The sequence below is a fragment of the Dasypus novemcinctus genome, chromosome 31 (assembly GCF_030445035.2).
Source record: "Dasypus novemcinctus isolate mDasNov1 chromosome 31, mDasNov1.1.hap2, whole genome shotgun sequence".
In the NCBI taxonomy this organism is placed as follows: domain Eukaryota; kingdom Metazoa; phylum Chordata; class Mammalia; order Cingulata; family Dasypodidae; genus Dasypus; species Dasypus novemcinctus.
Window position 1 is genome coordinate 43,225,328 of NC_080703.1, and position 14,348 is coordinate 43,239,675.

At 45.2% G+C, this 14,348-nt stretch overlaps 1 protein-coding gene across 1 annotated transcript in view; it reads left to right on the forward strand.

The window, feature by feature from the left end:
* Positions 1-14,348, forward strand: part of COL6A5 (collagen type VI alpha 5 chain) — a 135,088-nt gene that overhangs the window by 59,033 nt on the left and 61,707 nt on the right. The window contains exons 21-28 of the mRNA XM_058290880.2: positions 2,103-2,138; positions 2,680-2,742; positions 6,143-6,205; positions 7,247-7,309; positions 8,520-8,582; positions 10,601-10,651; positions 10,773-10,808; positions 13,666-13,728. Coding sequence (XP_058146863.1) covers positions 2,103-2,138; positions 2,680-2,742; positions 6,143-6,205; positions 7,247-7,309; positions 8,520-8,582; positions 10,601-10,651; positions 10,773-10,808; positions 13,666-13,728 — 438 coding nt within the window. The remainder of the gene's footprint in view (positions 1-2,102; positions 2,139-2,679; positions 2,743-6,142; positions 6,206-7,246; positions 7,310-8,519; positions 8,583-10,600; positions 10,652-10,772; positions 10,809-13,665; positions 13,729-14,348) is intronic.

Below are 14,348 nucleotides of genomic sequence, written 5' to 3' on the forward strand. Positions count from 1 at the left end.
TACTGTTATGTCCGGTTTACAGATGAGAAAACCAAGGAAAACCACAAGAGCTAGTAAGGGGCAGAGGTGGGGTTTGAACGTGGGCTGTCTTGCTGTAGAATTGCTCCGTGCCACACAGGGTTTACACGCAGAGCTGAGCTGCAGATGGCCTGACTCTAAGGCCATGGTGCTACCCTGTCCGTTACACAGAGTAAACACTACAGGATTCTTGCTCTTTGGTGGAGACAGAACTGGGATTCCATGGAAACAGTGCAGCAGCCTTTGTTTATCACTTCTTCTCTCTTCATGTGTCAGGAGAGCTGACAATCTCGTCACATCAAGGTGGAAACAGCTGAGGAGTTACAGTAGGGAACTTTTCCCAGAGGATATTTGCATTTTAAAAGCAGAGAGAAGCTGAAACCAAGGGGCAGAAGCTCAGTGGAACAATTCTAACTGCTAGCCCACCTGGTGGAGGTGACGCTGGGTCAGGCAGCCTGAGGCACTTCAGAAGCAGGCAGTTGAAAGAAAAGAGTGGCTCTTCAATAATTTCCTTGGCTACCTTTCTGAATGAACGAGGGAATGCGTGAGTGAATGATGAATGAGTGAATGAATGAAAGTAAGGAAACTTGAAAAGTATTTGTTTTGAACCTAAAGTAATCATAGTTGTTTGTCCCAACACAACGTGAGTGGGTGGGCTGAGGTGGTCCATGGCGCTCTTGCAGAGGGGAAAGGGGTCAGATTTTGTCACTGCTGCTTAGGGGGAAAGAAGCTGGGACCTGGGCCTGGAGCATCCGCTTGGCTGCCCCCTGGAAGGGAGAGGGTGTGACGGAGACGGTGGCCAGGCAGAACGGAGCTGGGCAGTGCAGGGCCCACTTCAGGGCCGGCCTGGCCCTCGGGGAGCCCGCTGGTGGCATCTGGGTCATCGTGTGGCTTCGGGGCCAGCCTGGCCTTCGGGGAGCCTGCTGGTGGCATCTGGGTCATCGTGTGGCTTCGGGGCCAGCCTGGCCCTCGAGGAGACCACCGTGGCGTTTGGGTCATCGTGTGGCTCCAGGGCCAGCCTGGTTTTGGAGGAGCCCACCGTGGCGTTTGGACCATCGCGTGGTCCGCAGACCCCTCAGTCCTTCCCTCTTGTCGAATGTTATCGACGCAGACCCCACTGGGCCCATTTGAGCAATGACCCTGACAAGTGTTTGTTTCTGAGAGGGAGGGGGAGGGGGAGTGGGAGGGGGAGGGGGAGGGGGAGGGGGAGGGGAGGGGGAGGGGAGGGGGAGTGGGGAGGGGGAGAGAGGGAGAGGGAAAGGGAGAGAGGGAGAGGGAGAGGGAGAAGGAGAGGGAGAGGGAGAGAGAGAGAGAGAGATCTGGAGATGACGGGACTCTCCACGGTCTCGGGGATCCCTGCCAGGGCTTGTCAGTCCTTGGGCGGGGTCTGTGACGACTTTAGGTTGGTTTGCTCAGCCCCAAAAGGTGGGCTGCGACTCAGCACCAGGGTGGGAGCTCATCCGTGGAGAGCGCCTCGGAACGCCTTGCCGTGGGCTGCTCCCCGCGTACGCCAGTCGGATGTGGGGGGCCTGAGTGCTGAGGTGTGTGGGGGCTGAGGTGTGTGGGGAGCTGAGGTGTGGGGGCTGAGGTGTGGGGGGGCTGAGGTGTGGGGGGAGCTGAGGTGGGGGAGCTGAGGTGTGTGGGGGAGCTGAGGTGTGGGGGGAGCTGAGGTGTGTGGGAGCTGAGGTGTGTGGGCTGAGGTGTGGGGGGAGGCTGAGGTGTGGGGCTGAGGTGGTGGGGCTGAGGTGTGGGGGGGCTGAGGTGTGGGGGGGGCTGAGGTGTGGGGGCTGAGGTATGGGCCTGAGGTGTGGGGGAGCTGAGGTGTGGTGGCTGAGGTGTGGAGGGGCTGAGTTGTGGGGGCTGAGGTGTGGGAGGGCTGAGCTGTGGGGGCTGAGGTGTGGGAGGGCTGAGCTGTGGGGGCTGAGGTGTGGGAGGGCTGAGCTGTGGGGGCTGAGGTGGGGGGGCTGAGCTGTGGGGGCTGAGCTGTGGGGCCAGGTGCGTGTGGGGGCCGAGCGATGCCGGCTTGCCTCGCAGCAGCCCCTGCGTCCAGACGCCGCCCCCTGACGCTGGCCTCTCTGTTGCAGGGAAGAGCCGGCCACAGGGGGCCCCCGGGGGAGCCGGTGAGTACCCGTCTCCCTGTGCTAGGTGGGAGGGGAGCCCTCGCCTGCACGCGGTGAGGGTAGGTACGGGCCCTTAAAAGGGATTTCGGGGAGCCGGCTGTGGGCCTGGCCCCCTGGGCTGGTGTGGGGGTCACAGCGCCCCTCAACGCCGCGTTTAAAAGGCTGTGCGCTGGACATGGTCCCCTCGACTGGTGGGGGCGCACACTGCCCCTCAGTTCAGCGGCCAGGAGAGGGCGGCCTGGCCTGAGACGAAGGTCCCCCGAGGAGACCTGGCTGAGGAGCAGGAGCTGGACGACCAGGTGGCCTGCGATTACCTGCTCTCCACGTGCATTTGGAATCGCCTGCAGGAGAGTAAAACCCTTTATCAGGATGGAAAACGGAGGTGCTTACTCCTGAGGTCGCAGAGGCGAGGAAAGTCCTAAGCAAGCACAGGTGCCTCGGAGCCTAAGAGCCAGGAGATGCAAAAACGGCGTCAGGTGCCACGCAGGGAAACCAGGTGGCCCTGACGGAGGAGCCCTGACCCCGAACTCTCATCCCGCAGGGCGTGCCCGGCAGCCCAGGAGCTGGAGGAGCGCCGGGAGCGGACGGGGTGCCAGGGCCGCAGGTACTGTCGGGACGCGAGCGGAGTGCCCACAAGTGACGCCGGGTGGTCCTGACGCGAGGAAGGCCGGGACAGCTGTGTGGAAACAAATAATCGAGGCTTGCTTAACCGAGCAACATGACTGAGGCATATTAATAAAGCACGAATCCACCCAAAGTGCACAATCACTGTTCCTCACTTGGTGCAATCACACAATTGTGCCTTCATCACTCCAATCATTTTTAGAGCACTTTTGCTATTCTAGTAATAATAATAATAAAAAACAAAAATCAACCAACCAACCAACAACACAAAGAAAACTCATCACCTCTCAGTCTCTCTATGCTTCCCCTGCCGTACGTGACTGCTATTGTTTCCTTCTCCTCAGTTTGTTGTTTTTATATTTTGTAAAAACAGTCTTATAGATGCAATATCACCCATATTTACATTTTACACGAGGTTTCACTATGTTATACAGTCCCATGTTACATTTTTTAGCTTTCCTTCTAGTAATATTTATGTTATTAGACTTTCCCTTCATACCCACCTAATAGCTCTGCTAGTCGCAAACAGCGTGATGTGCTCTCACTATTTCCATTCCTTTCCAAAGATTTACAAACAGCCTTTTAGCCAATTATACATAGATTGACCATCAGCTTTCCATTCTCTACCCTCGTTCTATTTTCTGGTGACCTGTATTCTAATTATTAACTTCATGAGTTTATATTTCATTCATAACAGCGCAGTAATACAGTATTTGTCCTCCTGTGTCTGGCTGCTTCACTCAACATAATGTCCTCCAGCTTCTTCCCTGTTGTCATGTGCTTCACGACTTTATTTCTTCTTACAGCTGCGTAATATTCCATTGTGTACATACACCACAGTTGTTTTTTTTTTAATCCATTCATCAGTTGATGGACACCTGGGTTGTTGCCATCTTCTGGCAATTGTGAATAATGCCGCTGTGAACATGGGTGTGCAGATGTCCGTTCGTGTCACCACTCTCAGTTCTTCTGGTATATACCCCGTAGTGGTGTTGCAGGGTCACGTGGCAAGTCTATATTCAGCTTCCTTAGGAACTGCCAAACAGTCCTCCACAGGGGCTGTACCATTCCCACCAAGAGTGAATAAGCGTTCCTATCTCTTCTTATCCTCTCCAACATTTGCAGTTTTCTGACTTTTTAATAGTGGCCCATCTAATAGGTATGAAATGATATTTTGTTGTAGTTTAGATTTGCATTTCCCTAATCACTAGTGATGTTGAACATTTTTTCATGTGTTTCTTTGCCATTTTTATTTCTTCCTTGGACAATTATTTGTCTTTTCAAGTCTTTTGCCCCTTTTTAAATGGGATAGTTTGCCTTTTTATTGTTGAGTTGTATGATCTCTTTATATATCATAGATAGTAAACACTTATCAGATATGTGATTGCCAAACATTTTCTTTCATTTAGTTGGCTGCCTCTTCACCCTTTTGAGAAAGTCCTGTGAGGTGAAAAAATGTTTAATTTTGGGGAAGTTCCATTTATCTATTTTTTCTTTGATTGCTCTTGCTTTGGGTGTCAGGTTTAAGAAACTACCACCTACCGCTAGATCTTGAAGATGTTTCCCTACATTTTCTTCTGAGTTTTATGGACATAATCCCCACCCTTGATCTATTTTTAGTTAATTTTTGCATAAGGTATGAGTTAGGGGTCCTCTTTCTTTCATGTGGATATGGATATCCAGTTCTCCCAGCACCATTTGTTGAATAGACTGTTCTTAACAGCCTTGTCAAAAATCACTTGGTTATAGATGTGGGGGTCTATTTCTGAGTTCCCAGTTCAGTTCCATTGGTCAATGTGTGTGTCTTTATGCCAAAACCATGTTGTTTTTACCACTATAGCTAAGTAATATATTTTAAAATCAAAAAGTGAGAGTTCTCCAACTTTGTTCTTCTTTTTAAAGACATTTTTGGTTATTCAGGACCCTTACACTTCCAAATAAATTTGATTATTGGCTTTTCAATTTCTGTAACAAAAAGATATTGACATTTTTATTGGAATTGCATTGAATCTATAAATCAGATTGGATAGAATTGACATCTTAATGATATTAAGTCTTCCAATCCATGAACACAGAATGTCTTTCCATTTATTTAAGTCTTCTTCAGTTTCTTTTAGCAATGTTTTGTAGTTTTCTGAATCCAGGTCTTTTATGTCCTTGGTTAAGTTTATTCCTAAATATTTGATCATGTCAGTAGTTATTATATAATAAATTAATTTTTTTCTGATTTTCTCCTCATATTGCACATCAGTAGTGTATAAAAATGCTATTGATTTTTGTGTATTAATCTTGTATCCCACCACTTAGCTGAACTTGTCTATTCTAGTAGCTTTTTTTGTGGATTTTTCAGGAGATTCTAGATATAGGGTCATATTATCAGCAAATAGCGAAAATTTTGCTTCTTCCTCTGCTATTTGGGTGCATTTTATTTCTTTATCTAACCTAATTGCTCTAGTTAGAATTTCTAGCACAATATTCAATAATAATGGAGACAGTGGGCATCCTTGTCTTGTTCCTGATCTCAGCAGGAAAGCGTTGTCTTTCACTATTGAGTACAATGCTAGCTGTAGGTTTTTCACACATGCACTTCACCATATTGAGACAGCTCCTCCTAGTCCTCTTTTGGTATGTTCTTATCAAGAAAGGATGTTGTGTTTTATCAAGTGCCTTTTCTGCATTAATAAAGAGGATCATATGATTTTTTTTCTTCAATTTATGAATGTGGTTTATTATACAATTGATTTCCTTGTGTTGAACCACCCTTGCATACTTGGGATAAAACGCACTTGATTGTGGTATATAATTCTTTTAATGTGCTTTTGGATTTCTGTTTGCAAGTATTTTGTTAGGGACTTTTGTGTCTATATTCGTTAGGGATATTGGTCTGTAACTTTCTTTTTTTGTAGTATCTTTATTTGGTTTTGATACTAGCATGATGGTGGCTAGTTTTGGAAGAAGTTGAGCAATATTGATATTAGATCGTCTTTGAATGACTGGTAGAATCACCTGTGAAGCCGTCTGGTCCCTGGCTTTTCATCTTTGTGAGGTTTTAGATGACTAGTTCAATCTCTTCACTTGTGATGATTTGTTGGGATCTTCTATTTCTTTGGCCTTTTTATTTCTCCCTGTAAGAGAAGGATGAAGGTCATATATAGGCAGGACGTTCCTTAGAAAGACCTGTACCACTGCGCCTGGGTCTGCCTCCAGTTCCCTTCCCTATCAAAGGCTCTGTCTCATGGTTTGGTTTTCTGCCTTTTAACATTTAAGCAAGAGGCTACTTGAATGGTTGGTTCATTCCTTTCCCATGGGTGTGTTTCAAAAACACTGACTAAGAAGATAAGTTTCTCATTAACACCTGTGCTCTTTTATTAACACAAAAGGGATTAAATGGAAACCCAGGCCCTAGAGGAGAAGAGGGAAGCGAGGGACCTAAAGGACCTCAGGTGAGTAACTCTGAGACATTGTAACAAATGACCCTCCACCTTAATTTTCCTCTTACTGACTTCAGAAATGTCTCCACATATTGGTTGTTTTACATTATCCACTGGCGGATTATTTCATTTTTGGATTAACAGGAGGTAAATTTTTAGCACCGCTCAGATTCCTGGTCTGTAGTTTAATCACACCTCTTTCTCCTTCACATGGGTTTTACTCGGAAAGATTTATTTCCTCAGTCTAAAGAAAGATTTTGGAGAAATACACAGATTGCTGGATTGTAACCATTTCCTCCAAAACCTGCTACATTATCGTGGCTTTTCTAACTTTTAAAAGTTATTTCTGCCACTTGTATCTCCACTAGTGATAGATATTTAAAATTTACTCTACAAAGATCCCCTGCCCTCCAGATTTATTTGATTCCTATGTCCAGCCCTTGAACTCTTCATCTGAACCTACTTGGTTCCTGATTTCCAACAGTGAGTAATTAGAACTTGAATGATGAGGGATTCATACAAAAGTTCTGAATCTATTCAGTTCTTTAGCTTGGTAGGCTAGAGTTCAGAAGGGAAGGGATATGCTATTTGCTCAGTTATCTATCCTTCCAGTGTATTTGTGAAAGACACTTTCACCCATATTAGATGAGAAACAGAAGCAAATTCTGTGTACTGTTATGTACATGTATGTAGTGGAGGGCACAAAAGGTCTAGTGGCAGCAGAATGTCTTGTTCTAACAAAATCAGTATATTACAACAAATTTCCCATACTGGAAATAAAGTACGTCAGGTAAAGGGCACCTTTTCTGTTTCTCACAAAGGCACCATATGAGCTAGTGATGTTCCTGCAGATAGATTTGTGGTCCTCTCACGGGGCTGTAACCTGAGCCACCTGGTTTTCAGCCCCGCTGTCTCTCTCCCCTGGTGCCTCGCTCTCTTGTGAAGGAGGCGTCAAGGAGCTCCTGAACTGACGTGATGAAAAGGCAGAGGTTTCTAGTGGATTTCCCAAGAATCTCTGCCATGCCAACATTTGTATCTCCTATTTTCTTTCAGGGTTCTCCTGGGCCTGAGGGATCTAAGGGGAGCCTTGGAAGACCTGGACTTTTAGGGAAAAAAGTAAGTGCTGTCTCAACTATTTAAAATTCTGAAAGCAAAACACCACCATTCTCTTCCTGGTTTTCACATTAATTCCTCACTTGCTTGACTTCAGGCACTGTCAATAGACCACAGCTTTCTGCTAATAAGTTCTCTTCCTTCCCTGAGCAAAAAGTCTCTAACTAAGCACTTCCTCCGTGAAACTTTCCCCCCTTATAAGATAACCTTACCATCGTGAAACAACTCTGAACATCTCTTCAACTACCAGATTTTCTGAACGCATGAATGCACTTGGTGGCAAAGGCACTAAAAAGAGCTGGCTCTTGACCTGCCAGTTCTGAGAGGGCTCCTTTTGGAGATTGTCAGAGAGCAAATCGTTGGGCTAGCTAGGACCTCACCTCCAGGCGTGCAGGCTTCCAGTGCTCCCTGCACCAGGCCAGCGTCATGAGCCTGTGACCTGAAGTGACCCAGGGCCTCCAGCTCTGAAGGACCTCACACCTGCTGCCCTCCACGCCTGCCGCCCTCCACGCCTGCCATGCTCCATGCCTGCCACGCTCCACGCCTGCCGCCCTCCACGCCTGCTGCCCACCCTCCACGCCCGCCGCCCTCCACCCCTGCAGCCAGAGTCGGCATTCTCAGTTCCTGGAGCATGCTGCCCCAGGTGTTTCATCAGGGCCTCTCTTCCACCTGGCTCACTCATACCCCTCCCTCCCTCCTTCTACTCACACGGCTCATCCGCCAGGCCTCAGTTTCCCCACTCCTGTAGGTGAGGCAGCCTCCCCACCCACTGAATCTGACTTAGGCTCCTCTTTGCTCCCATGACATGCTGACCTTTACCACTCGATATCGTAGTGGTTTGCCTGTCCCTCTTCCCAGCTGGCGTGTGCTTTGTGGCAAGACCATGGCTACTGTGCTCAACACTGTTCATTTTCCAGGACAGTAAATAACTGCTGAATGGCAAATGAATCAGCAAACGAATCCGCTGCCTCTGGAGCCTTCTCCTTCAGCCCTTTCATAACGCCAGGAAGGCAGGGTTTGAGTCCCGCCCTTGCCCTTGCTGGAAACGGTGCTTTCTGCTTGCCTTTGGGAAGATCGTTCTTCCTTCCCCTTTCACTGAGTTCTGTATCTTCACAAAGAGTCTCGGGTCTCCCCAGCTGGTGGGCAGAACCTCCCATGGTGGACCTGGGTCTGGGTTTCCCTGATCTAAAGCTCTGCTGGTCTCACTTATTAGGGAGAACCTGGAATTCCTGGAGACCAAGGGCCAGCAGGGCAAGCTGGACCACAGGGAAAACAGGTATGAGGTTTGGGAACCCTTAGCCTTTCCCAGCTCCAAGGGCTCGGTCTTCAGACCAGGGGACAGGTGGCAGCGTCACCCTACGGCTCCGGGGGATGGGAGGGGTTTCAGCATTTGGGAGGATATGGGGTGTTTCTCCTCCGTAGCTCCCTTCCTATGGCAGGCTCTCTGCTACGGTGAGAGGGAAAGGACGGGGAGGAGAATGCAGAGGGCCCTGGATGCCTTAGAACAGGACATTTCAACACCGGGACGGCCATACCAACACATGGCAGAGGAAAAACAGCTCCCCTCACTTCTTTCCCCATATAGAAAGACCCCCCCAGAGCCAACAAGAAATAGGAGATTCAGCCAGAGGCGGGCATCGCTTCTCCAAGCTTGCACCTGCTCTGTGGCCCTGGCTGTACCACGGCCTCATCCCCCTGAGAAGCCAACAGAGAAGCGATTTTTCATTCCTTTTACAAAAATTATTCACAGACATGATAGAAAATCTACCAGGCACAAAAAGGAAGAAAGGAGTAAGAAGAATTACTCATAGTCCTACCATTTGTGATATTTATCGTTTATATTCTGGAGATACCAAAAGTAAAATCATTGCAGTATACTCTTTGTAGTCAATTTTTCCCTCTTAACAATAATGCATCTCAAATGCATTTCCATGTCATTAAACTTTTCCTCAGCACTGTCTTTTTAAATAAAATTTTATTGAAATATATCATTCATACACGAACATATATAAACAATAATTGTACAGTAAAATTTGTGAACTTACAAAACAAGCATGCACATCATCATACAGGGCTCCCATACATCTCCCTACCACCACCATCTTTCATCGTTGTGAAGCATTTGTTACAAGCCAGGAAAGAGCATTGTCAAAATATTTGTGCATATATTAATAGTAATATTTATCCCATATCTTACATTCAGTGCATTTCTCCCCAACCCGCCCGATTATTAACACCCCGTATTAGTATTATATATTTCTTATCATTCATGAGAGAACGTTTTCATATTTGTCCTCTTATCCACAGTCCATCATCCCCCACTGGACTCCCCGTGTTAAAAGCCCCATGCCTTGGACAATCCATTCCAAGTGTACACACAGTGGCTCTCACTTTCATCACAGACTCAACTTCAAAATAGTCTAGTGAATGTAGATATCTTAGTTTATTCAACCTATCTCTTCTGTTGGATGTTTAGTTTGATTCTAGTTTTTCGCTGTTATAAATAGCAGGGCAGTACACATTCTTGTACCGAACTAAATCTTTCAGCAAAACCATAATAAATTTCTACATAGGAATTTCTAGAAGTAGCACAGTTGGGTCAAAAAATATGTACATATTTAATTAGGGCTTTGGGCCTCTGTTGTAAAGTGCCCTGAGGAAGATTTGAACCACACACATGCGTTGTGCAAAGGAGAACTCACTTCAGGGCGTCCACAGCAGCAGCGGCTTGTCAGTGTTTTGTTTTATTTTTCATCTTTACCAATTTTATTGAAAGAGAGAGAGAGAGAAAAGAAAGGAAAGGCAGAGAAATGGTATTTCATTATAGTTTCTAACTGAATTTCTTTGGTTATCAGTGGGGGGGAATGACAGTTTTCATATGTCCATTGGCCATTTATATAATTCCACTTGATTTCCTATGGTTACAGTGGGAATAACAGTTTTCATATGTTTATTTGCCATTTGTAATTCTTATTTTGGGACTCCCACACTCATGCCCTTTGGATCAGCTCCTAATTTTCCAGGCAAGTAATTCCCACTGACTCCACAATTTCTGAACGATCATCACTCTGCCTCCTGCAGTGGCCAGACCAGAGCTGGCCAAGGAATTTCCAGGGCCATGCCAGGGAGTGAGGGAAACTCCAGAACACGCACACCCCAGGGTTCAAGGCTACCACTCAAACCCCCTCCACCACACAGTCCCCCGGGCATCTCTCCAGACACCGTGATCTCCCCAGCAACCATGACCATTAATTCTCAGTTTTGAGACCCTGAAATGATCTGATGTGTTCCCAGGGCGATTACGGCATCCCAGGCTACGGTCGTATGGGACGAAAAGGAGTGAAGGTAAATATGGAAAAGAAGGAATTTTTTAACTGATAAATCAAACCTGAAAAATATAAGAAGAAACGCTCCTACTGTGGACCTGATGTGTTGATTTATTTATCTTCTCTGCTGCAAATTACAGGGTCCAAGAGGATTCCCTGGAGATGTAGGGCAGAAGGTACGGTGCACACGGCTTTCTTCTGAAATGCTCTTAACCTTCTTAACTCGTTTAAGAGCTGCGATAAGGCTGGAAGGGTGAAGGAGAGAGAGCTGGGCAGGTGTCCTCCTGGGCGTCGGGAGGAGAAGACCACACTTAACTCCTGCAAATCTTCAGATTGGGAGAGTTTGTCTGGTCGTACCTAGTCTGATGCTCAGTGTATCAAAAACTGTTTTTTCATGTATTTTGCTCGTTGTTTGGCTGCATTAAGTAGGAGGGTAAGCTCAGTCTCTGTTATTCTATCTTGTCAGAAGAAGTGCAGTAACATATTTAGTCAGTGTAGTAGAATTGTGAAGAGCAAGAAGAACAAGCTGAAAGTAATCTATTTGGCCTGAGGTATTGAATCTTGGTCATCTTCTTTTAAATTAATAACAAATGTTATTTTTAGAGAAATTTTAGATTAGAAAATTTCCATCGAAAATGTAGGGGATTCCCATATAGCCCACTCCCTCCTTCTCGCTTTCTCCTATTAATAAATCTTACATTAGTGTGGTACATTTGTTACAGTTGACAAACCAGTATTGAATCATTGCTACCAACCAAAGTCTGTCTTTTACGTTATGGTTTACACTTAGTGCTGTACAGTTTTACTGGTTTTGACAAATGTATAACAGCCTGTATCCTTCACTACGGTATCATGCAGAACAATCCCAATGACCTAAAAATACCCCGGGTTCCATCTCTTCTTCCCTCTACTCCTTAGAACTTCTGGTGGCCACTATCTTTATATCAGTGTTACATTGGCTCCTATAATCTTTTAATAATTAGCATTTTTGTTAAATAGTGAATGAGTTGAAGAGATGAAAGTAGCACATATTATACTCATTAATTCATCCATTTATTCACCCACAGCTCTTGTGTGCTTACTAGGAGTAAGCACTGAGAGTCAAAGAGTCGTAAGACATAATTCATGTCCTCCAGGAGCAAATCATCTCACAGAGATGCTTTCTGTCCAAATGGTTGATGCCCCAGGTTCTGGGCAAGGCTAAGATGGTCATCTTTTCTGAAGACCACTGTGCTAAAGTAGCCAGTTTGTGAAGGCATCACCATCTTTCAGAGAGTCAGAGGCCCAAGTAACTTTTTAAAGGTGTGGTAGAAGAAATAGGACTCTTTGCATCTTTTTGTTACACCTCTCCTTCCAGTTCAGAGTAGACCTGGTTCAACTGGGGATACAAATACTTCAGTAAAATGGTAGAGTGCCTTTTCTTATTCCCCATTCCTTGAATAATGTTCTAAGTGAGTAAACTATATTGGAGGCACTTTTGACAAACATGTTCTCTAAGCTTTAGTTTTGGAAAATAAAATAGCAGTTGGTATAAATTCTGCCCTCCTCCACTCCATTCCAACACTCTGTATGTTCTCTCTTCTCTCCCCAGTGTGATGATGCGCCCCTCCCAGCACCTGAATTATTCACCTTGTCAACACATTTCAGGTCCTAGCTTAAATTCCTTTCTCAGGGAAACCTCTCTTGTTCCCCATCACCACCCCTTAAATTCCTCTTGGTTAGGCGTACATACTGTTCTCCAGCCTCCTCAGCCTTCAGTCTACCTGAAGTGTCCACCATACTTAGTCCCCTTTCCTAACGTCTCTCCTCCCTTAGCCTACATACATGGCGAATTTCCCTCTCCCTCCCACTCCCTTCCTTTCTCTCTCTCCCACTCTATCTTCCTCTCCCCCTCTCCCCCTCACTCTGTCTCTTTCACCACACTAGGTCTTCTCTTCCTTTCCCTGCCTCCAAGTTTCCTCTCAAGGTCAGTCCTTTGTCCTCTCTCCTCTCCCTGTCCTGGTTATCTATCTTTCTATTCACCTATCTATTCCTCTCAGTAACTCATCATTTGGTCTTCCTCTCACTTGAATGATTTCAGTATATTTTCTCATCAGTCTCCTGTTTCTACCTTTTCCCTACTTGAGTTAATCCCTTTGATTAAAAATCCCTTGATTTTTTTCCGAAGCAAAGCTATGATTATGTTAGTCTCCTGCTCGCACATCGTCCAGAATTCCTTATTGGCACCAAATGGAAATCCATTTCCATACTCTGGGACCAGAGGAGCTCACATTGTTTCTGTTTTATCTGCTGGGATTCTGTGTAAGATTCCCTTTTTTTTAAAAAGTGCCTAGAATATGTCTTCTACCTATTTTATTTTCAAATTAAAATACAAAATATGGTTAAAAATATTGGGATGCCTGATTAATCAACACCAACCAACTGTATGGAAATAGCCAAATTTTTATTCCTTTTTAAAAACAGTGTTTTCAATTGATAAATTAACAAAAGAAAGATTCTTTGGGTAGAAAAAGGGGCAAGAAAGGGCTATATAAATACCTCTCAGGACAAGTTTCCATTCTAGATCAATTTTCTAATTTACTGATAAAGGGAGGAAATTAACATTTTTCAAATTACTGAAAAAGACAAATTTAACATATTGATAAATAACTACTAAAATCAGTTTCCCAGCATAGTGGTAGTAATTTTTTTTAAGCATTCAATTTTTTTCAGAAATGATTTAGGGAGGTTAGTACTTTATATAATTGATACTCCATATGTTTTCCTTAGTTTTCATAACTTTTGGGGGGGTACTTTTGGTAAGTGGACAATAATTGCTTTGATATTTATGTATAAATATTGTATGATTAGAAAAATTAAAAATAGTTTGAAGAATATCTACTGACAAATACCAGAAGATGACATTTGATTTCTATTGGCCTTCATGAATAAATACTAACATTGTTATAAGATCAGTTGTTTCAAGAGAATTGTCTTTCTGTCCTTTCATAGCAAATATTTCATCATCTTGATTTCTTATATCTGAATCTTCAGGGTGATGACGGTGATCCTGGAATTCCTGGGGCTTCTGGACCCAAAGGATTTAGAGGACTCTCGGTAAGTGGCCTAGAATTCCAGAAGAATAAAAGTTTCTTTGGAAGACTTGGTTTTTGTGTTCTAAGAACACATGTGAATTATTGATCCAACCCAAGGGCATCTGAAGGGCCACTTGCTAGCTGCGTGGCCTTCAACGTACCTTCTCAGCATCTCCATTTCTTTAACGTGAGAGCTGAACTAAGTGGCAATAAGGTTCCTTTCAGCTCAAGATTTACAGAATGACGACCCGCTGCCCTAATCTGGAAAGATTGCCTCCCAGTCTCTTCTAAGCACATGCTAAACCCTCAGTATTAGCCCAAGGTGGAAATGAGGCCGCTAGCACCCCTCGGTGCCCCTCGGGTGCTCTAATGAGCCCACTCTCCATAATCAAGGTCATATAGGGTCTTCATTTCAAGGAAGGCTGTGGAAACCTTGTAATTAGAAAAGCACCGAGTAGAGTGAAGTATCAGGCATCTTCAGTGTGAAAGAGATGCGATTCGACAGCTCCTGTCCATCTGGCTGGATAAATTTCATTACCCCCCATATCTGTCACCTTGAGATATGGGACTGACACAGCCCACCATGTCCTCTTATGTGTGGGGGGATCGTTTTTCTTATTTGATATTTGGCAGGTGGGAGGT